At 36.3% G+C, this 25043-nt stretch overlaps 1 protein-coding gene across 4 annotated transcripts in view; it reads left to right on the top strand.

The window, feature by feature from the left end:
- LOC139145826 (gamma-aminobutyric acid type B receptor subunit 2-like) overlaps positions 1–24114 on the top strand; it is a 68402-nt gene extending 44288 nt beyond the window's left edge. The window contains exons 2-20 of one of the 4 annotated variants that reach the window (XM_070717234.1): positions 5679–5816; positions 6641–6811; positions 8121–8222; positions 9022–9087; positions 9624–9815; positions 10183–10410; positions 14894–14954; positions 15284–15364; positions 15792–15942; positions 16534–16666; positions 16985–17092; positions 17329–17451; positions 19926–20039; positions 20139–20363; positions 20851–21015; positions 21429–21570; positions 21995–22112; positions 22841–23190; positions 23345–24114. In XM_070717234.1, the coding sequence (XP_070573335.1) occupies positions 5679–5816; positions 6641–6811; positions 8121–8222; positions 9022–9087; positions 9624–9815; positions 10183–10410; positions 14894–14954; positions 15284–15364; positions 15792–15942; positions 16534–16666; positions 16985–17092; positions 17329–17451; positions 19926–20039; positions 20139–20363; positions 20851–21015; positions 21429–21570; positions 21995–22112; positions 22841–23190; positions 23345–23373 (2697 nt within the window). In that variant the 3' untranslated portion in view covers positions 23374–24114. Of the gene's footprint in view, positions 1–5678; positions 5817–6640; positions 6812–8120; positions 8223–9021; positions 9088–9623; positions 9816–10182; positions 10411–14893; positions 14955–15283; positions 15365–15791; positions 15943–16533; positions 16667–16984; positions 17093–17328; positions 17452–19925; positions 20040–20138; positions 20364–20850; positions 21016–21428; positions 21571–21991; positions 22113–22840; positions 23191–23344 lie in introns of all 4 variants that reach the window. The other 3 variants (XM_070717233.1, XM_070717235.1, XM_070717236.1) reach the window with 3 other exon arrangements.
- Positions 24115–25043: the final 929 nt, after the last annotated feature.

Here is a 25043-nt window from a genome sequence, read left to right as displayed (position 1 = left end):
CATCTGCGTAAGGTGCTTAATCCGTCACTTAGGTTATTGAAATCGTCACTGATAAAAACTAGGTATAGAAAAAGTTCTGTTCCTGGAGTTCCACTGCCTGGAGTAAAACATGGTCTTTGTTTACTACATCCTACGACAAGAGTCTTACTGACATATCAACAGACGGGTCCAGAACGAGTCATTACAAAATCTGCTTTATTGCGTAATGAAAGTTACGGCGATTGGCGAGTATATGACATTCAATAGTTAGCAATAATGAAAGACACACAGACTACAGTGTCCAGACAAATATTCGACAGTTTGTGCACAACTATGTCGTTGAGGTTTGTATTTGTACACAATGTTTAAATCAAGCATTTTGGCAAACTGTGTCATATTTAGTAGTAATTATTTGATCTAGTATTAAGTATATAGGTCTATCATTAACCATGTAGGGTCTAGTTTTACTTATGCTGGTCTATATTAACTGTATAGGTCGAGTGTTAATATTGTGAGAGCACCATGGGTTTTGCTACTACACCATTGAATACATGTAATGTGTATTTCTTATGGTGCATCATCACATACTCAGGTTGGAAAACCACTTCATACTACTAACAGTGTTTTAGTTCAAGCATTTCCTGTTCATGCAGATTGTTTGCTTTTCCTGGTCAGGCAAACATACTGTACATCCGTAATTCACGTATGTACATCGTGTACACAGAACGATAAGTAATGGTCAAGTGTTCTTCAAATTTAAACAGCTGGTAAATTCTACTGATGATACTTCCTGTCTTCTACTTCAAATTAAAATTCCAAATACATCAACCGGTACACTTGTCGAAGTCGAAAATAAGAAACTAAGAAACAGAAGTTATGGCTACTTGGAATGCTTCGACCTAAAAAAAACAAGAACTTTAATCGACTTGAAACATCGAACATCGATTCTATCTACCCTTAAGCATACGCTATAACAGTTAGTCCTTTATCAGTATATGACATTATTCGGCCAATCATTTCTTAAGCTGAAATCCAACAATCGCAGCCGAAATTTTGACAAATTTCTATATTTCATCTGTTCACATGACCATTTACATTAAAATTGAACCAAATTTCAATCATGAATGCTCTTTCTTAGCACTGTATTTCTGAATTAGGAATTACATGTTCAGCCCGGTGTCTTTATCGGCCAACCTTATTTTTAATCCATAAATAAAATTAGGAATTACTAATTGGGTAAAATGGCACTACATAATAGGTGTTGGAAATCCCCTGTACACATATAGACTATTGTCGACAACCCAACTCTAGTCGCGTTATGTTAACAACAAACTTAAATTAGAAATTAGAAATTGTCACCACGTGATTCCAACGTATGGAGACTTTACTTTTGACAGGGAGGGGGGTCGGAAATCAGAGAGTTTAGTTTTATAACACGGCTCGGGGAGGGTGGTGTCAGACATGATTACAAAATACGGTTTGGGGAGACGTAAGCTTACAGTAACTTTACATAGACTTGTATAAGGCACTATGGCAATAACAAAAAATTGACTGAAATGAATACACAACCGTGAATCAATGTAGTTTGGAAAGATATGATATCAGTATAACCTTACAACTGGCACGGCATTCTGTATAAATATAACTACAGCGGTTGTCTACACAGCTATGGCAGCTTACAGACTGTCTATGAATGGATATACAGTTTTGAAACGAACAAGAACAGTAAAATGGCATATATATTTCCGAATGTGACACTTTTTGTAATCTATTAATCGTTTGATTCTGACGGGTTACTTTGCATTGAATGTCAAGTTCATGGATGTCAACTCCCTCTACAGGGCGTAGTGAACTTCACACTAAAAGTCACCCTCTCCCCGAATGAAATGAATAATTTCAGACAAAGTGTCATTACTAGAAATGTACATGTTGTCGGATAGAACCCTGTTTGTATTGTACGTCGACTTTTATGCTGTCAGAAGAAAACCGCCTTCAATTTATGTGATGTCATATTCATTTCGTTCAATATTATTGCCATAAGATATGACTTCCCTTCAAACCGTCTTATGTAAAATTTAACCCCATCCAAAACTGTGTCGTAGAACTCAACCCCCACCCCTTATTACCACCCCGTATAAATGAAGGTTTCCGAAGTTTAAATCACGCGGAACCAATTTCTAATTTCTAATTTCAATTTAGCTATTAACTTTGCAAAACTAGTTGCATCGTTATTAACGTCGTTATTTTTACTCAAATCCAACACCAATTTAGCATGTTGCTAAATTCGTAATTCGTATTTTTATTTATTGATTGCAAGTATGGTTGGCCGATAAAGACACCGCGCTGAACGTGTAATTCTTGATTCAGAATTACGGTGATATTAAAGAAAGAACATTCGAAATCGAAATTTGGTAAACTTTAAATGTAAATGGTCATATGAGCCGATGAAATTTGCCAAAATTCGATTGCCAGTCTTTGAACGAATGGTTGGCCGAATAATGTCACGGATTTTATCCCAATTCAATCTGCTCTATAGCTGTAAAAGGAGTTTGAACGCCTGTGACACCTGTACCGTGTTTGTGTATACTGACTGAATGACTCGACCTCGGCTCTTGGTTACCTCCACCCTTGTCTAACGTAGTCATGGCTGATCAAGATAAACAGTATTGATGGTAATATGCCTCGCTGGATAAAACCTCAGGTGTGCAAATTTTAGTGTCTGGACTCAATTGATCAAGCAGCTGTATATCATGTTATACAAGAGCATGTTTTGACAGTTCCCTCGTAATCGGCTCCAGGAAAGATTAATATTCCCTGTCTAGTTAACGCCTATAGCATATGCTGATGGTAGCATAGTTATGACTGAAGTTATTGGTTTTATTCTTCACACGGATATCATATCGTTCACAAACTATAGTAACAGATCGTGCGATAGATGTCTGTGATATCCTGACAAGGTCTTTTTATCTAAACAAAATGACATTAGGAGCGCAATGATGGACCACTGTGATGAACAAAAAGTCAAAAAAATGTAATCGCATTCATACTCTGTATAACTGGAAAATACATAATAATCAAGGGGAAGTTCACTTTTTCAATTATAATCAAGGGGAAGTTCACTTTTTCAATTCTCAGAAAAATCTACTTAGTATTTCCAGTATCATGATAAATCTTGTCTGCTTAAGGGAATAAAACATGTCAAGTCCCGGCAGATATTACTGACATCGAACAAAATGCTAACACGACAGGACGGCAAGATTTGCCAGAGACGAATATTTTCAGCGTCTTGGCTGAGAGGAGATTTTCTGAGGCGAATCATTGGTGATAAAATGCCACGCATTGAGTAAATATTACATCTGAAGTGCATAGTGATATGTCAGTGTCTCACCTTTATTCCATGTAACTGATTTCCTAACGAAATTGGAGAAGATCTCGTCAATGCAGAGCAAGAACTGTTAAATTATTTGAGATTGGCAGAAAACACAGCTGCGCGAACATTCTGCGTATAAATTAACCCTAATTCAGATTTTGTGTAATTTGAAGAAGATTTTGAAAACAAGGGAGTTGAAAAGACTGCAAGCTCTTAAATGAACACATTGATTGGCACCAAACGTGACTGTTACTGAATTAAAATGCCATAATTTTTGTAAATCTATCCTTGACAATGTCTTTGAGACTTCAATTCCTATCGAATATTGTTGATTTTTTCGTCTTTCTGTGTAATCAAACAGAAATATGTTCTTGTTTTGCTTCTATAAGGTGTTATTGACTTTTTCAGAGCAACATGGAAGCATTAGCTTCCATCTCAAATTTTAAGAGGCAAACCGATCACTGGGCCATAAAAATAAAATTGAAGTTTCTTTCATCACTACGCTGGAAACTTTAATTATCGTCTGCGTAAGGTTAATATCGACAGGTATTGCCTCCAACAAAATTATATAACAGGAAATTCAAAATTGAAAATATGTTATTCAGCTATTTGAGGGATAACTGAAATGAAACATTCTAAGGTCGCGAAATCTTAGATTAGATATACGATATTTCAACCTCAACTCGTTGAAAAGAGCTGCATAGTCGATTTCTTAACATTTTTTTTGAAATATAGACAAGAGGGTTGTGATACGTGATACTAAGGCCAGCTGCAGCAAATCGATTTTTCCGCTAACAGCCCTAGAGAAGAGTGTGTTCAACTGAAACACACATATTCCACATTCGGTGAGACAAGAATAAGCTCCATCAATTTAAACCTGTAACAACGCATATAAATAATAAAACAAGTATACGGTAATGCATTGGTGATCGGGTTTTGGATAGTGGTATCCATGGAAACAGGAAAGTGTCTATTAATGGCAACGGATGTTATTTGTATAGTGTATATAACAATCACCATCCATTGGTCTTAGCTATCTGCTTGGCGACATCGCCATTAATATCCAACTGAGACGATCAAGTGAACACCCTAGATTTGTTGCAGGTTTTCCTTTTATGATAAATAACACGGAAATTCGATACAAAACAGTGATGAGCGATGGGAAATGTGAGAATTCAGTAATGGAACATCAACAATGCAGGATTTCTCGGTTCGCCACCTAGAGACAATACAAAGCTACCTATCGCCTTTCCGTGTTCATTTTGCCTTGTTCCTGCATAATGCCTGGACATCATCTCTCTCAAACATTCTTTCAAAATCATGCCATATACGTCATGTTAGTCGTATTAGCTGATTTACTACGCTCACGTTTCAATATTTCAACCGGAAAAATGGTCTTTAGCAGACTTCCGTGATCGAATCTCATAAAAGGATCAAAAGCGACATTTTCATATCCTGTGTGGCTATCTTTATAATTTTACAATCCCATTCCTAGGTATAACGTCCGTCATAAATATATTATACTTCTCATCCTGCGGGTCGTGACGTTAAATCTAAATTAGAAAGTAATCCTTTCACGATACAAACTGGTTGTCTGGTCTATATGATAACAATAGCTTGATATGAGAAACGGATATCACCTTAAAAGTGGCAGTGCGCCTTGCTACAGTATTGTAACCAGCCACCGTTGCATTTATCCACAGTTACCAGGGCTTTCTCATTCTTTGTTGGGGTTATGTTTAACGCCCAGGCAATGTGGCAACAATAATTTATTGTTTATTTCAATCCAGATGTCTTTTAAATATTGAATCCAGATATGAAGTCCCTTTACTTAGAATTGTAATGAATGTCAACTTAAACAAATCAATATCACTGCGCCGTGTTCCCCGGTAAACGTGTGGTCCTCCATTACATAGGCTTAATAATATACCAGATGTACAAAATGTTATTTTAAACGTTTAGGCTTTTGTGAACTCTTCGAGATAAATTATAAATGCTGCATGGAGTTTTTTATATTGAATTGAGTATTGAATTTGCCGAAACAAATAAATGTCATCGCCAACATCAACTGAATACATTTGGTATGAAATCGGATCATTCCAAGCACTCCAACCTTACCAGTCAGAGAAGAAATCAATGATGTTACACTCTCTCCTCAGGCAGTCAACTTTGACCTCTTCTCCTAGAACTATCAAATTAGATACCTGTCGTTGAAAATAAATCTCTACATGTTAGATACGGGAGGCAAAATTACTCATATCCATCAACTATACAGTTATAATTAAATGACAAATGAGAACGTTAACCCTGCATGCTTCTTATTTCCCAGTGTGAAATGGCAGAGGGAACCAAGGCGTTTTTTGAAGCAATGGCAGAAGGACCCCCTAAGCTCATGATTCTTGGTGGAGTATGTTCAAACGTGACAGCACCGATAGCAGAGGCTGTTATCTGGTGGAAATTAATTCAGGTAAAATAATTACCCTATTTGCGTCATTAATCGATACGAAATGCCATATTAAATAACAATCAAGTAATATAGCTTTCAATGAGGTGTTTATATCAACCGTTAATAATAATCAACTTTATTGGGTACTATAATAGGCCACAGGCCTTCCGAAAATACAGACCATGTGAATGGATATTTATATTGCTTTTTCAAACAGATAAGTCACTCACGTTAGAGAATCTTGACAGATGGCTTTTTATTCATTTAAAAAGGGGCAACAGCTTTTGAATGATTTCACTGAGTCTGTTACAGTTTAAATAAAATCTCAAGAGACTGTAAAAATTTGAAACGTCTGTATATCAATCGTTTACCGAGTTCTATATCCAATTCACTCTTAAGTAAGTTGTTGTCTTCAATTTGGCTTCTTTGAATCTCAAAAACTATTACGTCATTTGACAATGTCAAGAGGTATCCAATCCACATTCTCTGATTTAAACCTCATTTGTGTAAGAGATCATGTGAATCTTAGTTTTGCCTCGCAACACCAAAACATTCTGAATTCATCACGTTATTTTCAACACAGATAGCCATAACTTGGAGTTTTGAATTGCAGTATTCACACGCCTGTTCTGTTCCATGCACATGGTGGGATTACTGAGCACAAATGGTGTTTCATGAAATGATACTCTGTACTGCATCGATGGAGGGCAGTATTCTTTAGAAGCAAACATACGCCAGATACGCCGACAGTAATCACAGCCCACTATCAATCCTGTCGCTCAATTATTCATGCGTCTCTGAAATTCTGTTTTCCTTTCATTTATTTACCGATGGTGGTGGACTAGCTGTCGTATGCCAACACAGAACCGTTCTTATCAGAACGTGAGAAATATCCGACCTTCTTCCGAACTGTGCCCTCAGAAGCTGACTTTAATCCCGCCAAAATCAAATTACTGGAACACTTCAATTGGACCGTTGTTGCCACAATCTACCAGGATACACCCAGGTTTTCTATTGTAAGTATTGCATCCGATGGCCAATTCTCATTAGCAAGTAAAACATGCCGTTCTTGAGAATTTAGATAATGAATTCAATGTCAGAATCATTATAAACATGAAAGAACATTTTGGATAAAAGCTAAAACAATGATAGCCGTTATAGCGGTATGCATTATTCTTCATGAAAGTTTTCAGATAAATAGCTTTAACTGTAAACTGTAAAGAAATTAAAATGTGTTTGTGTTTGTTTTGTTTTAATCATATCGTAAAATTCAAGAATTTAAGAATTCATTTGTTGCCAATAATATATTTTTTTAAAGTCATTCCAGTAGACAGTCACTCTGGCTTTATTTTGTTATTAAAGAATTTTTAGTTCCCGAAGGCATGAAAAAAGCAACAAAATCAATCCGAAAAGAAATACAAAGCAATGGAAAGGTTCAAGGTTTAAATAAATAGTGAAAGATAAAAGGATTATGAAAGAAATATTACAAAAGTCTACAAAAGATCCCGTGAGAGATGGAACATTAGCCACGCGATTAAATTTGAAATTCTGTCTTTCTCCGAATCTTGTTTTCATCAACTTAATAACGCGATAAGCGAGCGTTAATTTATTATCGTTCGTGGTTACAAAATTACATCGGAGCCGTCAAAGTTTGGAATTTGTCAATTTGATTTTGTCACTCACTAATGTCTTTCCTTTCTTGTATGTAACTGATATTTCAACAAAATTCATACATCATTGATAATTCCGTTGCGCCAAGGTTTATGAAAGAATTTTTTAATTTTCGTCAAACCATAAAATTGTAACCACAAATTCTGTGCTCTAACCTTTAAACTATGCAGCACTTGTACATTCTCTTTCGCTTGATCTGCTAGCTATTGTTTTAATGTACGTTCAAAGTCACAGCATTTAATTTGTCATGATATTGCTACTTTTGACAGGAGACTGTGAGTTCGGACTTAAATTCAATTCGATAAGACAGAGTTAACTTTTTACATGTTACAAAATGACGGAAAACATACCACTGTCGTTAAGAAGGGTCGTTCAAAAAGAAAAATGGAAGAAATCATACCTTTTGTTAAGGTTATTTTTCAAAGGTTTTTCAAATGTCTGGGGATTGTCTAAATCAAAATGGTGATCACGTATTTTAAACTTTCCCTTCGTATTTATCTTTCAACTTCCATACTTTATTGATCCGTAGAGAATTTTACATCTAAATGCAACCTTCTTCCTCGCTTCCTAAACAGCATAATGTTTCAAGAATGTATGAACAACGGACAACTGACACTATCTATCATTTCATGGCGACTTTTGTCTTGCTTGTAGGCCCACAGTAGATTGATTCGAGACTTAGAAGACTTAGGGAACAAATTGTTACTGGTTGCAAACTTTGCAAACGATCCTGAACAGGCTGTTAAAGATTTACGAGTAAGATTCCCATACCTTTAATTCGTCTATCTCATTGATTTCATAAACGTCATATTTCTATTTTTAGAATCGCAGAAGAGTCTACCTGTATGGGAATGTCAAAATTATATATAGAAAACTAAACATGAATTGAAGGCCTCCTGGCGCCGAGGTCTTACGCTTCACCATCGATTTTTTTCATCTTTAAACGGAAAGTTTATGGCGAAATGTCAACTTTTATTTATTCATTCGTCTCGCTAGATCAGAATCTCATAAAGATTGTATTGAGCTGCCACTCTCACTTTCCAATCATACATATGCATAGCGCCATTTTAATGTTGAACCCAACACGCTTGGAATGAGATGGCCATATTTCGTAGGGCAGAGTAGACCTCGAGGACATGTTTTCACACTCTTGTCTTCACTTCTATTTACCTTGTGTGAAATCATATAAAGCGGATATGTGAAAATTGAAACAATCTTCCATCAGAGAGAATGTATACGTTGGCGGCTACTTTTAAAATGCAATCATCTGTAAACGTGATGTAATCTGTTTTCGTATTCCACTGACTGAAACAGTTACAACGATCGCTATCTGTCCATTGTAGGGGAGATTGGTTCAAAGTTTCCTTGATAAAAGCAAGTGAAAGTTTAAAATCTTTACTCGAGATGTTTTTCCATAACATTTGTTTCAGCAGAATGTGAATTTTTCCATATAACTGCATCACAACTATACCCAAAGTCACAGTATGGCGTGTTCCTTGAGACAGTAATTTTCATATTCCGTTAGTGATCTCACCAAATAATTATCGTTCACCAGGAATCGGGAGCTCGGATTATACTTGGTTATTTCGAAGAGGACGTTGCTGTCAAGGTCTTCTGTAATGTGCGTATGTCAATTTATTTGTCTCAAGTTGCCATGGTCCATTCATTGTTTAGGGCTCTGATGTAAATTACAATATTTATCTATTGTAATCAGATTACCCTCTTGAAATAAAGTATAATAATAATAATAATATTTTTGTCTCAAGTCGCCATGGTAAAATTCAAGTCGCAACTAAAGTCTCTTGCAGGGGCTTTAATTAATTCCGCCCTACCAATTACGTATGTAAATTGTTGGTTCTATAAGTTTTCACTTAGCCCGCTGAGGTGGGCTAAATTTTCTGATGACTGTTGAATTTCTTTGCCCTTCCCTTATAGTTCTAGTTTGGATAATAAGCTCGTCTGTCTTTTCTATCTATCTATCTAATTATCCAAATTAAGGTTAGCTTTCTATATGTTGTATTCTACAAACCAAAATGGTACACCAAAACCATTCGTAGAGTCGCTAGCATTGTAACTTGTCTTCTGAATTAAGTATGTAACGATCTTCATTATATGCGTGCTGCGTCAGTTTAAATTTTCCATTGACTGGTTTGATAGGTATACAAGCAGAAATTATTCGGTAGTAAATACGCTTGGATTCTTCCCGGTTGGTATGCTGACAGTTGGTGGAATAGCACGGACCTACCGAACGATTGTACTGCAGCCGATATTAAAGAGGCTAGTAACGGTTACCTAGCAACAGATATCTTACCACTAAGCAACAGCGAAGAGAAGACGATATCTGGTTTAGTATGTATATATACTCAACCGTGATTTATTTGTAAAGAATTAAGATCAAGTAGCACAATGTTGGCCCATTTGATGCAGTGTTTCCATTAATTTGGAAAATAAAGATTTTAATGGTTCTGTGATTTCCAAGTGACATTCCTTCTGGTTATTATATTAATGCAGACCTGTACATGTGGTGAATCAGGGACAGTATTTATAGCGTAGTCTCTTTCTTAATGTGGAAAATTGAAAACTGAATCCTAAAATACGTGCAAACATAAGAGTCATTATATAAACGTTTCAATATTCAATATTCCCGTTTTACTTATATTTCTCTCTCTCTCTCTCTCTCTCTCTCTCTCTCTCTCTCTCTCTCTCTCAATCTCAGACTGCAAAAGAATATGAAGATATGTACAATCTAGAACGAGGAAACAATTTCACTGTTCTACATGGTTACGCCTACGATGGTGTGTGGGTTGTAGCGTCTGCTTTGGAAAAAGTGATCAACCAACTTGGAGAAAACCGTTCAATGCTAACAGAATTCGACTACCAGAATGATTATATCCTTCAAATTTTCATGGAAGCTATGAATGATACAGACTTTGTTGGAGTCACGGTAGGTCGCCGAGAATAATTTTTATCATGTTTTCTAAAAGAAATGCTTTGAAACACCTGGAAGTTCTGACGAGAGATACACATGGATTGCCTTTCACTTTACAGACACTAAACGTAATCGCTGTCTCAATCTCACAATGTATGTTTTCATTTTACATGCAATGTTGTTGGGTTTCATCTCATCGTGTTTCCGTTATTTTCTTTGTCTTCAAAATTAAACCTTGTGAAAAGACCGTAAAATGCACACGATATAGTCTTTTCAAACTGAGACAAAAGATTAGAATTATAAGAAACGTTACAAGAAACGTCAGTATGGATAAACTATCGAAAACAGTGGACACAGATGACGAGTACTAGTAAACGGGTAACGAACGGTATGGAAGAAAAGGCCACAAAAGTTTCAACATTTTAGTTTGTAGAAGCGAAAATTATTCGCAACCAAGGAAATGAGAAATCTGTGAAAGTTAGCCCTTTCTCAATGCGTGTACGTAGCGTCCAACCAATTTATTGAAAATTGAAAATTGAAATCACCTTCAAAATGCAATTTTCATTTGAATGAAATAACAACCAATTTTTAATATTCGTTTTTGCAAACAAAATTTTTATTTTACCGATTTTTTGGTACGGTTTTCGCGGCCAATCAATTCTCAAAAATATTAAAGTGCATTTTAGCACAAAAGCGTCATTTTAATTATTGAAATAGAATTTTATTTTCCATATTCATCTTAATTGAAAATACCAATTGACAGACCAATTTTAATAAAGCTTCTATTATTTGGTTATTAATGAAACATAACTCTGTTTCGCCTTGTTCATATTTTGAATCCGAAATGCAATTATCAGTGAAAACAAAATGAAATTTAATCTATTAATTCTATTTTATTTCTTAAATTTCAAAATCATGTGTTCTGGATTATCAGGAAAGTTGCTTGTTTTCATATTATAATTTGTATCCTAAAATGATGTTTTTATTTTCAACAAAACAAAAAAAATCATTACCAGTATCAAATATTACCTAATCTTAAAATAAAAAATAGTACTATTTTCAAGATTCGTAAAATTTATTACGGGACATTGTACGTATTTTATGAAAAACGAAATGAAGAGAAAGGAAACTCGTTGAAATAAAATCATGTCGTACAGATTTAAGAGGAATTTGCAATTTTACTTTGGTGCGTGCGAAAATTAGAAATTGAAAATTGAAAATTGTAAGTTTCAACCTTTTTCATTTTTTTGAAAATGGTCGAAAGACGACTCATTTGAATTGCTGTTCCCGGCCCTCTACCGGCTAGTGGGTGAGCAGCATCAATGCATACGAGACTTCCAGTTTCCACAACGCATACTTGTTCCCGCGCTCACTGCATGTGCTGCGGAAGACTGGCCACCGAAGACGATATAAAGGGAATTGAGGGCAACTCTAAACATTGGCCCTACGAGTATGGCGAGAGTGTCCGGCTTTGGCTACGCCGCTTTCCACGGCGTAGCCAAAGCCGGACACTCTCGCCATACTCGTAGGACTACTCCACACATCGGCTCTACCAAGATTGTTTAGTATTACGATGTGGTGAATGAAAGGATCATTGCATTTATTTTGTGTGGAATACATGGCGAGACACCGGTGAATCGGGGTAAGCCTAATTCACGTGCCACGTGCCGCGAGCCAGAAGTATAGGTGAATTTTCACTCCAATTTAATTCATTGATTCATTTTCATGAACAAATCAACATTCGGGCTTCAACGCCGCCTTCTAAATGCATGAACTGGGGACCAGCGAATGACCAGCGTGCATATGCAGAAAGGGACTCAAGAGAAATTATAGGGAGGGAGGCCAGTAGTTTTCAAAATCACACTGCACGTAAATTTGTAACATTAAAAATTGATCAATCAAAATTCCGTACTTTGATTTTGTAGACCGTATGTTAAGGTTGCTATATTGCAAATATCTAGGTCCTATGGTGTCTATCGAACTGTGACTGGTATGGGCGTAAGCCTATTGACAGTATCAATAAAAACGTTGCAAACAGGTTTATTTTGTGGACAAGTCCACCATCCTGCCAACTTGTATCAATCAAATGTTACCAAAACGCTGTATTTCGCAGGCGTGCAAGTAAACCACAGTCCCACCACAACACATAGGCTGTGGGCAGGCCTAACATGAACGCGATAGGCATACTCGTGTCAGGCCAGGTCAACATTGATTTTCGAAACACGATACAGTCTTGGCCAGTCTTGGTGTCCTAATCACGGGCAAAAGACGACTCTCAATTTATACCTCCATGCGTAAACAAATGTATTTCCAGTAAACCACTGTGACGCTTACCAGAGACTCTGCATGTAGAGGTGTCGAAATTGGTCAAACTCTAAAGACTTTATTCCATCTAATCAATTTCAATCCCCGACTTATGTAAGTTTGGCGCAACAAAGGTAGTGTTGAGATGGGTATTGTGGTGTTGCCTCAATATACTACGGGCATGTATAAACTAACGCAATTCCTAGATTCCGTATACTCTTTTTAATTAGGCCCTCCCTCCCTACAACTTCTCACGAGTCCCTGGCACGCGGCACGTGAATTTGACCCTAGTCATGTAATCTGGGTTCCCGGTAAACCGGTTTGTTGATTGAGTGATTCGTCTTAACGGTGTTTCGGACCAAAACTGGGGTTCCTTCATCAGTCGCTCCTTTGTTTTGTATCCTCTCCGCTTGGTTGTGTGATGAAGTCATCTTCGTCCTCGAGGAGGAGAAGCCAAATTCGTTATTGAGAGAGTTCAGAGAGTTAGCCACTCTATTGACTGACTATAGTGAGCGATCCGGTGTGTGGTGTCATATTGTAATTAATATGACCCAGCATCGACCGGAGTTTCAAGACGCTTATAAGGATTTTGTTTTAGGGCATATTTTGAGCGTTGCTAGTGCTCGTTATGTTAACAGTAGCCCCCCTTATATGTTGTACTAATCATTGGTCATTGTTTGGCGTGTGGCGCGGCGTCGCTTAATTTCATGTATTTCACAAAATCTGCGCACTGATCTCTCGCTTAATCCTGACAGATTATGATCAGGAAACAAGTTTTTCAAAGTACATGCTATCTCGCGGTGTGTTTTACCTTCAAAAACAACCATTTGCCGCATAAACTCTTCAGAGACTAAGGAAGACAACTCCATTTTAATTTACCGCAGTTCTTGCGTTGACGGAAGCCGAAAATCTCGCACGCATCGCTGCTCGCCCACTGGCCGGTAGAGGGCCAGGAACAGCAAAGAAATTGAAATAACATGTAAGTCGTTTTTTCGACCATTTTCAAAAAATGAAAATGGTTGAAACTTACCATTTTCAATTTTCGCAAGTAACAAAATGAACAGCGAATTCATTTTAAATTAGTTGTACATGATTTAGTATTAACAAGTTTCGATTCTCATCATTTTTGTTCTCCTTCAAATGTCAAAATTATCCTATATTTTATATTTTACAAAATCGGAAGAAATACCATTTTTGTTATGTTAAGATAGAATAAGTTGAAGACTTGAAGTTATTATATGCTTTGTTGAGAATGGCAACATCATTTTTAAAAAATGAATTAAATTCAAAATATGAAACAAGGAACGTTCAATAAAAGTAAACCCGAACTTGTGTCTTCAAATCTTATGAATGAAATACAATTAATTGATTAAAGCTTAATTTGTGTTTACTGAAAATTGCTTTTCGGATTCAAAATATAAAGAAGGCGAAACAGAATTATGTTTCATTAATAATGAAATAGCAGAAGCTTTATTTAAAACGGGCCGTCAATCGTTTTTTTTTTAACGAAGATAAAAATGAAAAATAATTTTCGATTTGAAACATTTCAAATGTTGCTTTCTATGCCAAAAGGCTGTTTAATATTTTTGGGAATTGATTGGCCGCGAAAACCGTACCAAAAAATCGGTAAAATAAAAATTTTGTTTGCAAAAACGAATATTAAAAATTGGTTGTTATTTCATTCAAATGAAAATTGCATTTTGAAGGTGATTTCAATTTTCAATTTTCAATAAATTGGTTGGACGCTACGTACACGCATTCCTTAACATCGTTGAAGGGATACAGTCTGCGCTCAAATGACAATGGAAACACCGTATCCAAGGTACGATGGAGATTGATGAAAGTTAAAACATGTCTGTCATAATCTACATCGTATAATTTAAATGTTGCAGCTATGATGATGAGGTGTACCTAGATATCGTGCGCGAAATACATTGTTTGTAAACAAGAAACTCGCACAGGCGCAGTTCCGACGACGGTTTCCCTTTAACATTAGGAGTTAAAACAGCAAGGCATATTTCTGCTATCTTTGCAATAGATCGTCTGTAATAATTAAAATCCGATACAAATTATGCAAAGTAGTTAAAATGATTCATCTACTATCAGCATTGTCTTCCTTAATTATAAAACGGTAGAAAATACAATTGAATATATGTGAAATATTATCTAAGCCGAAGTATCTTTTTGTTTGTAGGGTCCAGTACGGTTTAAGGATGGTAACAGACTTGGTACAATCATGTATGAACAGATGCAAGGTAACCAGTCGCATTTTACAAAACAATTTGACACCTTAAAATAAGATTGCCATCTTGATGATCTTTGGAAAGTTTACTTCGTGATTTCTACCCAACCTCTATTTGTTATGAATCGCATCGACAGGCTTTGTTGAGCCCTATCCATTTAAATGTCAATCAAATACCACGTGATTTGAGTAAATTACGTGTTCAGGGTCCTCGTGTATCTAAGACTCTCGCTTTCTCTGTTTCCTCTCCTTCCTCCCACCCTCTCCCTCTTTCTCTTTTCTTCCTCTCCCATTTACTCAATCCCCTCTCATTCATTCTGGTTACTAAACATGCCTTCACAGACGGTAAAGAATTTAAAATCGGCGAATACTATGCATACAGTGACGAGTTCAACCTAAGTACAGAAGAAATTGAATGGATTGGTGAGTTGATCAGTTAAATGAACAAGTTTCCAAGTTTTCGCCCACGTTACCATGTCATAATCTACATCGTATAATTTAAATGTTGTGAAATTCGAAAAAAAAATCATAAAGCTGTTGGCAGTGTTTCGTTTCTATCTCTCTTCATTCGATTTAGTGCACTGACTGACTATACTTAGCATCCGTGTCATGTTCTTTATAAACTATTCTTGTAAATGGGTCACATTGATATTCTTATATACGTATCGATGGAGCACATTCCAAATACAGCAAGACTCGTCTTCCAAATTATATAAGAATTTTTTACATGTAAGAAATCTGAACGAGCTGTATAAATCCAATTCTTGAAAGGAAACAGCGTAAGTAAGTTCATCACAATATTATCTATAGCGTGTATTTAGTAATTCAAATCAAGACATTTGTTTGTTAGGTGGATCTCCACCAATTGACCAGCCTGTCATCTACCGTGTACCACGTGGTATATCCTTCGTCCTCTACATCGTCATGTGTTGCCTTAGTTACATCGGGATAATGCTGGCATTTATGTTTCTCTTTTTCAACATGAAGTTCAGAAAACACAGGTTGGTAATCTATCCAAATATAGCTATGTCATATTTGATGAAACAATCACCGTGAGTACCATGTTGTAGATATATCTAAACAGGGTTCTTAACTTCAAATGTTTCTCCTCATCAAGATGACATGGGTAAACTCTCTCGAGAAAGATGTTTTTGATGATGAGTATGAGAAACATGATTTTTCAAAGCTTTCAAAACGCGCAAAATGTCTGTTAACAACAGCTTTCCATTAAAAATTAAAAGTTCCCTTAAATTCGGTTTAGAGTTATTTGAATGAAAAGCATTCTTTTTCAAGCTGTTAACTGAACTCTTTCCGTCTGTCATCTGAATATATCAATTTCCAATAATTATCAGATCAAATATCAAAATAGTATAGGCCAACACTTTGAAAATTAGTGGATTTTCATGATGACTCCATTAACCAGCTATATAAAATGTAAACAAATATTCGTCCAGTTGGTGCGAAAATGACCTGTTGAGAGACTGTCAATTTGTCTTTTTCTTTGAACGAGATTGCTTTCCTACGAAGGAGGTAATTCTTAAATTTTTTTACAGTCCATACTTACATTTATATTGCATATATTATTCTCACAGATATATTAAGATGTCGAGTCCATACATTAACAACCTTATCATCATCGGTGGCATATTATGTTACAGTTCAATATTTGTAATCGGTCTCGATAGTCCTAGTATCAGCGACTTTGCTTTTGAAATGGTTTGTTCGGTGAGTATACTGACTTACCTCCACTGCATTCACACGACTACGTTGGTAACCACATTTTATGTGATCATTTGTGAATTTCAGCTAGATAAATATCATCATTTCTTCCACACTGATATCAACAAGACCATGGAAAATTTTGAATGTGTTCTAAGTTCTACCGATGGCATGAAAAATGTGTACATAAAACATGCAAATTGAAAAAAAAATATTGCGCTACTCTAGAATGTTCTTAAATCAAACAATAAGGCTTTACTTTATTGCATATTAATCATTATTGGCCAAACGTTTGATATCCATGTTTCTTTCCTTCTGTATTAGGCCAGGTCCTGGCTTTTAGCCGTTGGGTTTACCCTTGCCTTTGGAGCAATGTTCAGTAAAACATGGCGAGTGCATAGTATCTTTACAAATCTTAAAATGAAGAAACGGGTAAGGACCGTTTTATAAATACTTCGTCTATTCTTCAGAACTGTAATTTCACGTTGACATCCTAACAATGGTATCAAGATAGTTTCATGCATGTTTAAAAAGCTTGACTTACACGTACGATGAGTTACGTTGTGATTTTATTCAGCATCTAGCTGTCACAGCTTTTAATGTTGACAGGTCATTCTATCTGATATTGCAAGATGTTGATTGACTGCATACAAGTATACTGTTTCTAGGTCATTCGAGATCGGAAGTTGTTTACTATAGTGTGTGTGCTATTACTGGTCGATGTTGTCGTCTTACTGTCCTGGGAAATACGAGATCCTCTGAAAAGGGTCAAAGTTGAAGCCCGAGAAGAGGTGAGATCTCGCGCTTCGATTGTACACACGCATTCAAAGACTAAATTTCATCTTTCACTGCCTTGACATTTTCAGGACTAATAACAGTGCCTTGTGCACTTGTGTGTTTGAAATTTTAGTACCTCTGAGACGGAATGGTATGTGTCAGCCTTCAGCCGTATGATGAGTTAAGACTGATACTTAATTAAGCAACGTACTTTGATCAGATGTGAAGTAAAAATAGATTTTGAAATTGACGAACATAAACAAGCTAAATTAACTGTAAGACCGTGTGCCCTTTACGCCTTGGTACAGCCCGTAGGTGTCAGTCATAATGTTTGAAATTCGTTTATTCGGCTATAATGTGCAAAATTTACCGATGTAATTTACGGTGAAGGTCAGACATCGTAAATCAAAACATACTTCATGTGTTACTCTCGGAAGATATTGTTTTGTACAGACCCTGCACAACAAGGAGAACTGCTGTCACATGGCAGCAGGCGTGGATGATTCAAGGAGAGTAAGCAGGAGAATCTGATATTTCCCTGATTCAATAAAACTTTTGTAAAGGAATATCACCATCAATCGATAATAACCAAACGGAGATCTAGCGTCATAAATCATTCATTTTATTTGCTACGGTTTGAATTGGCATCCACTTTCCCCGTCGGCGATAATGAATATAATTGCCTCGATAAAATCTTATCTCAAGCTAAAGCACTTTACATATTTGGCGGGAGAACACGTTTTCACATGCTTTTGTCGACGAAAGGTTAAACAAGTCCAATATTGCACATCAAAACTCATTTTCGAAATGAAAGATAATTTCTTATGTAAAAGTTCGACGTCACTTTGTCAAATGAATTTCACAAAGCAACAAAAGGTACTCTAATATTTAATATTTATCCAATGGACACAATGAAATCAACCTTTTAATTGAATCCACTACAGCAATGCTGCGATGCTTCAGTTGATGTTTGAATTACCTTCCATCATTAATATATGGAAATTAACGTCATCAACTTCACTGTTCCCTAGGTAAGATTTATTGCTGATATTTGATACTGACCTGTCTCTGTAGGCGCTAATAAAAACTTCACCCTGATAGTTCTGAATTACGCAGAGCGCAGCGAGTAAAACCTGATAACATTTGGCTATCTGGAGGTGCGTGGTAGAAAACATCTTCCTTTCAAGTATTTTATCAATACACGTGATATTTTTTGAATTTATGCTTGAATAATTGATAAGGTAGACAGGACGACAGGTTCCCTTTCAAACATCTACATGACCACTTTTCCCAGCGGGAATGTTTTAATCTCACGAACAGAGTCTCCTCTTCGGTCCAAAAAAAGAAAATGAATGAAAATTTCAAGGGAATGAAATATTGTGGCAGTCTTAGGTAAATCAAAATAAAATGAACAGACTAAAGCTTACGAAGTACAGCTACTACTCTAACATGTTATCATAGCCCAGATTAATGTAAGGGTTAAATAAATTAAAGCATTTGGAAGAACTCTGAAAATCCATTGTTATCGAGTAAAAATATCTATTTAGTCGACTAAAATTACAAAAATCAAAGAATGTAGTGATAGTAAATATGGAACTTGTAAATTGTTGGCAGTAAAAATACAAATTCAGACGGTGGATCTGTTAGCTAGGGGGACAGACATGAGTATCACGGAAAGAGGAACAAGAATGGATTACCAGTCTTTCCTCATTGATTTCATTCGAATATAGGATTTGCTATGTTCCTCGTTATCTACGTTGTCTATTTTGGATAGCAAATTGAGATATCTAACGTTAAATTAAATTCTTACTATACTGGGTTTTACCTAGAGTGTGAGGAAGACAAACGGTCTGAGTCCGTAAATAAACACAAATATAGTGAATGAGCTGTATTAGGGTAATCGCGACTGTCTTTCCACCGCGATGTGGTGGAGTTATCGCGAGATTCTGGGAGAAACCATAGACAGTAGAGGTGGAATAGATAGTAAAGGGGGAGGACGTCCCATCTCTATCTCCCCCTATCTTCCCCTTCTACTGTCTATGGTGAAACTTACTGCCGATTGCGTTCACTCCACGCATACGCAAATCCGATATTCGAAGTCTTTACTTCATACAAACGGGAAGAAGATCGTATTGAGGAATCAAAGTCAAAACATTTCGGATAAAAGTAACGTTAATTCCTTGAAACTTGCTGAAATGACTTTATTTTTTAAACATTCACCGACTTGAACCAAGTCAAAAGGAAGATATGATAATGTGTGCTCGTAGTTAGCTCTCAGTAAATGGGAGTGTTAGGCTTGCCTTTATCACTATAGAGGTAGTCTGTGCCACTACCTCAATGTTATAAATAAGTCCCTTTTGGAGAGTACATAAGAGTTGTGTGTGATATACCGTATTCGCAATTAGCTCGTGTTAATTAATATCATTAGCAAATCAAACAATGGTATCTAGCTAACTTCTTAACTATCTCAATCACTGTCATTTTCTAGATTGATCCAGAAGGTGACGATAATGTATTTGTCATTCCCGTCATGCAACACTGTGAAAGCGTCCAAATGTCCGTCTGGTTGGCCACCATTTACGTGTATAAAGGAGTACTCATGGTCAGTTCCGTACAGAAATCTTTCATTTCAAATCAATTTTTTAAAATGCTTTTGTTGTGTGAGGACTGTGAAAACTGTTCTCTTAATTCTCTGTTTCAGGTATTTGGATGTTTTCTTGCTTGGGAAACGCGTCATGTGAGCATACCCGCCCTCAACGACAGCAAATACATCGGCATGAGTGTTTATAATATCGTTGTAGCGTGTATGATTGGCGCGGCACTTTCCTTTGTCATAAAAAATGATCCCAATGCTGCCTTTGGTATCATCTCTCTATTCATCTTATTCTGTACGACCATAACACTGTGTCTCGTCTTTGTACCAAAGGTAAGTACGTGTCAAAGAGAAGATTATATCTTAAAATCAGAAATATTCTTTTAAATCAGAAATATATCGGGGTAAATTTCATTTCTCGACAGCCAAAATCAGCAACAATTGCTTATTGAGTTTGTTGTCACCAATCGATAGGGTTACGGATTCTCAAAGAATTAGCTGATACCATAGTCACCAATGTTATATGTACGTTGGACAGCCTTTGATAGCGAACAATTTTTTCGGTTTCGCTGGGACTGACTACCTACATCAAACAAGAAGTGACTGTTTTCTCAAGTACGTCACTCTACTGAATTTTAAGACTTATTTGTAATGCTGTTAATGTCTACAGTACACAACACCTGACATACTTATCAAATTTTCTATTCCTACCACTATGGACTGCACGCCATGTAATACTACTATCTTTACAATTTTAAAATCGAACGTCTGTTGCCTTGCGTTCGCCTATTCACTTCCTCTATCCAATTATCGCATTTAGATATTAGAACTGAGACGAGACCCCACCGGAGAAGACAGAAAATTCCGATGTACATCAGCTCGGGGTAGTTTTAAATTAACTTCCGCATCCTCTGGTATGAACGTATCGGCACGAATGCACTATTTACGAGTGGAAAATGGAAAATTAAGGAAGGCTTTGGCCGAGGTATTCTTTTAGCGTCAATATTAGCAAGTTTTGTGGGATTAAACTTTTGTCAGAGACGGTTTTTATCCAATTTTAATATTTTGCCACGAACAAATAGAACATTCAGTGGAACGTTGATTGACATGACGTCATCACTGGTAATGATTCAACCAACAATAAAATATCTTCACGTAATCGTGTAATTTGTATCATTTAATCATATTCTTCGGAAAAAAAAAACATTTGAATTTTCAGTGTATTGTGCAGCAACAATGTCTAGAGTTGTCTCCAATGTACTTTTATCATATACACTGTGACTGCACCTTACATAGAAATAAAAATCACAATTTGTATGTAATCCCAGCTATTAAAGCTAATAAGAAATACCTGCCAATTGTAATTGTTAATTATAACTGTCATTTCTGTCATTGCAGAAAGATAGAGAAGTAAGTGTATTACTTGAAAAGCTTGGACTAGAGACACCAAATAATTTTGAACATTTGAACAGTTACTTCGTGCCAGAGACTACTGTTACTACAGTGCCTCATACTAAAGACACTGATCACAATACAATTAGTAAGTGAAGTTTTTTTACTTTTTTAGGAAATGTTGTCAAGAATGAACACGTATGATGACTCTGATAAAATGGTATATGAGTGAAATAATACATAAAGCCCTGGTCTTCCTCCACTGCAGTGATATTTTCTTCAAAATAATCGAAGTTTAAATAAATATAGAGAAAAGTAAAGTTTTTATATACCAACTCTTTGGGCTAATAACAATTAAGACCAAATTTTGATAAGATATTACCAGGAATAGTGTTTTAATTTGCCAATGAGAATAATAATCACTTCTGACAGAGCGTTTCTTGATAATGCATAACCATACAATGTGTAAAGATTTCCATCAAATAAGGCGACGGTTTCTGTGTCACCATGCAATGTGTAGAAAGTTCCATGGAATAAGACGGTGGGTAATTACATGTATCTACCCACAGCAGCTGTAATGGATAACAGACAAGGAGTCAATGGATGGGCTGATGTAACTACGCATGTCTATGTTAATCCAATGGACCATTCTGCAGTCAATCCAGTTGAGTATTTTGAGCTGGCTGAAATGTGAGTATCTATTATTTCAATAAGGAAGAACAGAGAGGATATCAGCTCACACTCTCTTGTTTGTAGTTGTTCATTCATTATGTGATTTCGTCAGCATCGGTGATCGCGGCGACTTGTATGTTTCATGCAATACAGGGGAAACAATACAACGTTGTCCACTCCGATGACAACATTATTGACATATATGTAATCAATTTAAATCATATATTTACTCAAGCGAAAAATCAAGAATTTAAGCTTAAAGGGCAAAGATTATTAGGGTTTTCTTGCATTTTAAAAATCTTGAAGCACAACGTAACTGGTCTATATCGGAAATAAATAGATATCGCATACAGATTATGGTCTTTGTATGATTCATAATCGAGAACCATTAATGTGTGTCAGTTATAGCTCAAGGAAAACGTAGAAATAATTCGCCAGAGGACACACAGAGATTAATGACTGGTATCCATGTATAATGTTTTCGATATACTGTATTAAAAGCCATGCTGAGATTGATATTAAAATCTCTGTAGGGGTTTTCATGTCAAAGGGAGACTTTAAAAAGCCGACCACGAGAAAGTTAAGCGAGCTCTGATAAGGGAGTTAAGCGAGCTCTGATAAGGGAAAAGGAGCTGTGCATGGATGAAGTAGGATAAGTTTGTCTGATCAGCTTTTGAATGTAAGATGATATCTGCGAAACGTTCATGTCGGCATTCAATCTTTTTTCCTACACATTACTTTAACAGACAATTAGGCAACACAAGTCCATCAGGTGAATGCATTACAAACGGTGGACATCTGAGTGCCAATGCAGGGTCGCCATTTGATCATGATAATGGCAACTTAGCAGTTCATACTCAAATGAGGCCCAAAAGGAAGTCTCGCCAGGAATTACAATACGGTGCTCTATCTAACAATGAAGATGTAGATACATCTGCAGAAGTCAGTGAAGATGCAAGAAGTCGTCTTCTTGAAGATCAAAATGAACTCTCAGAGTACACATGCGCACTGATGTTGACACTACATGATACACCAATCTTATCAGATGATGATGATAATGATGATGATGATGAAGATAGCTTGGATGATATTCCAGGTATTTCTATTATCATTATTTATTTGTATTTGCATAGATGACACCAGAATGTCAAAGAAGGTTCTATATTGCCAGATCCATCTTTTTGTGCATCGCCATAGATTGTTAAATAGCGTACTTCATACTCAATACAGTTTACCGTTTTACATTTCAGTGACGTCACACCTGGAAACTCCATACTGAATAAATTATTGGCTAAATGCAGCATTAATGTCAACTGTAAGCTCAACCGACGAAGGAAACTTCGACAGAGGTGATTCGGAACCAGGTCTTTGTTAAAGCAGTGCCGATAATTGACAGTACCAGTCCCAACAAGTATTTACTCTCTGCACATTGGTAGTCCATTCTTGAAATGATTTTAATGGTTACATGGTGACGCCTAGTTGGTGGGTGATTAGAAAAATCTGATGTGAAAGAAAAACAACTGAATTGTGGACGGAAAGCCGGCGTGAATGGACGGCTTGTCAGTTTATGAACACATGGCCCGTCAGTGATTGATAGGTTGCCAGTAAGTGATATTCATTGAATGACATATTGGCCGTGAGTGATAACCATATTGTCAGAGTTGGTAATAAGCGGATTTCCATCCAGTGATGGACAGATTACCAGTTAATGACGGAAAGATTTCACTCAATGACATGCAGGATGACTTTCGAATTGCGAAGCACTGAAAGACACGCTTTGCCAGCAACAAATTATTGATGTGACTCTTTGACTCTTGAACTGTCAAGTTTTGTATCAGAATATGAAGTTCAGCTTTGCAGATTGTTTTAGCTCAAAGCGTTCACATAGGTACATATATGATTGTCATCACTCCTGGTTGAGTTTTTAATGCTGCAGTTACATCGTATAACAAAACCTGATCAATGTAATGGTTACCGTACTTCTTGTCTTATTAAAAATTAAATATTCATCTCGAATCACAATGGTGAGTCCTGTTGTGGAGCTGTTGTACGTGTCCGCCTGAAAACGATGCACGCGCAACGCGTTAATAATACATTCTAAATAAAACAGTAAAACATTACAATTTAAAAAATCATAAATTGATCGTCCGCTCAACTGTCATCAGCGAAAACATTTCAAAGTCATCTAAAGAAAACTTTTATCCATTCTTTTTCAAAATCAAGACGACAAATTAGGGCTTGGCGTGGACAGTTTGGTATCAGAGATTCAAATTGACTAACATTTAAGCTTATCAACACTTCAAAATACATGTAGCTACCACCTCTGTGTTAGCTCTTAGGGGAAAATTAAAATTTCAATTTTCACAGAAACCAAGACGATGGAAACTCCTTTCAGTTCAAGAACTTCAAAATGACCCCAAAACAAACAGAAGACAAGAAAAGTATTGTTAAAATTGGAGACTCTGAATATCTGTCCCGAGGTGCACTCTGAATTCTGCCACATTTTGAGCAGTTTCTCCCTTTGTATCATTCACATACTTCTTGATAAATCAAGTATTTAGACAGTTGGATTCAGTTTGTGACCAGAGTCAGTGTGTGTCATTGATCACTGAATGCGCAGTAAAACGGAAAAGGCAATCACTTCATAAAGGCATTTAGCATAACACACGCATTAAATGAACTCATTCAAAATTGTGTTCTCCTCGCTGATAAATCAGGCTGCAAATAACAAAGGTTCATCTTAAATTCAAGAAGAAAGTAAAAAAAAATCATGCGACTTTTCATTCCGTCCACAGTCATACGGCAACTTGGAATTTTCTACAATCTTGTCCAATCCATCTGTGTTGTAAATGTGAAGCAGATACATGTAGTGAACTGCTTTCCAAAGCAATAATGGATAAATCGAAGTAAAGATCATTCTAAAAATTACAACTGCCAAGTTGTATGATC

Source organism: Ptychodera flava, chromosome 12 (assembly GCF_041260155.1).
Source record: "Ptychodera flava strain L36383 chromosome 12, AS_Pfla_20210202, whole genome shotgun sequence".
NCBI classification, from domain to species: domain Eukaryota; kingdom Metazoa; phylum Hemichordata; class Enteropneusta; family Ptychoderidae; genus Ptychodera; species Ptychodera flava.
This window is presented reverse-complemented; position numbering and strand designations above follow the sequence as displayed.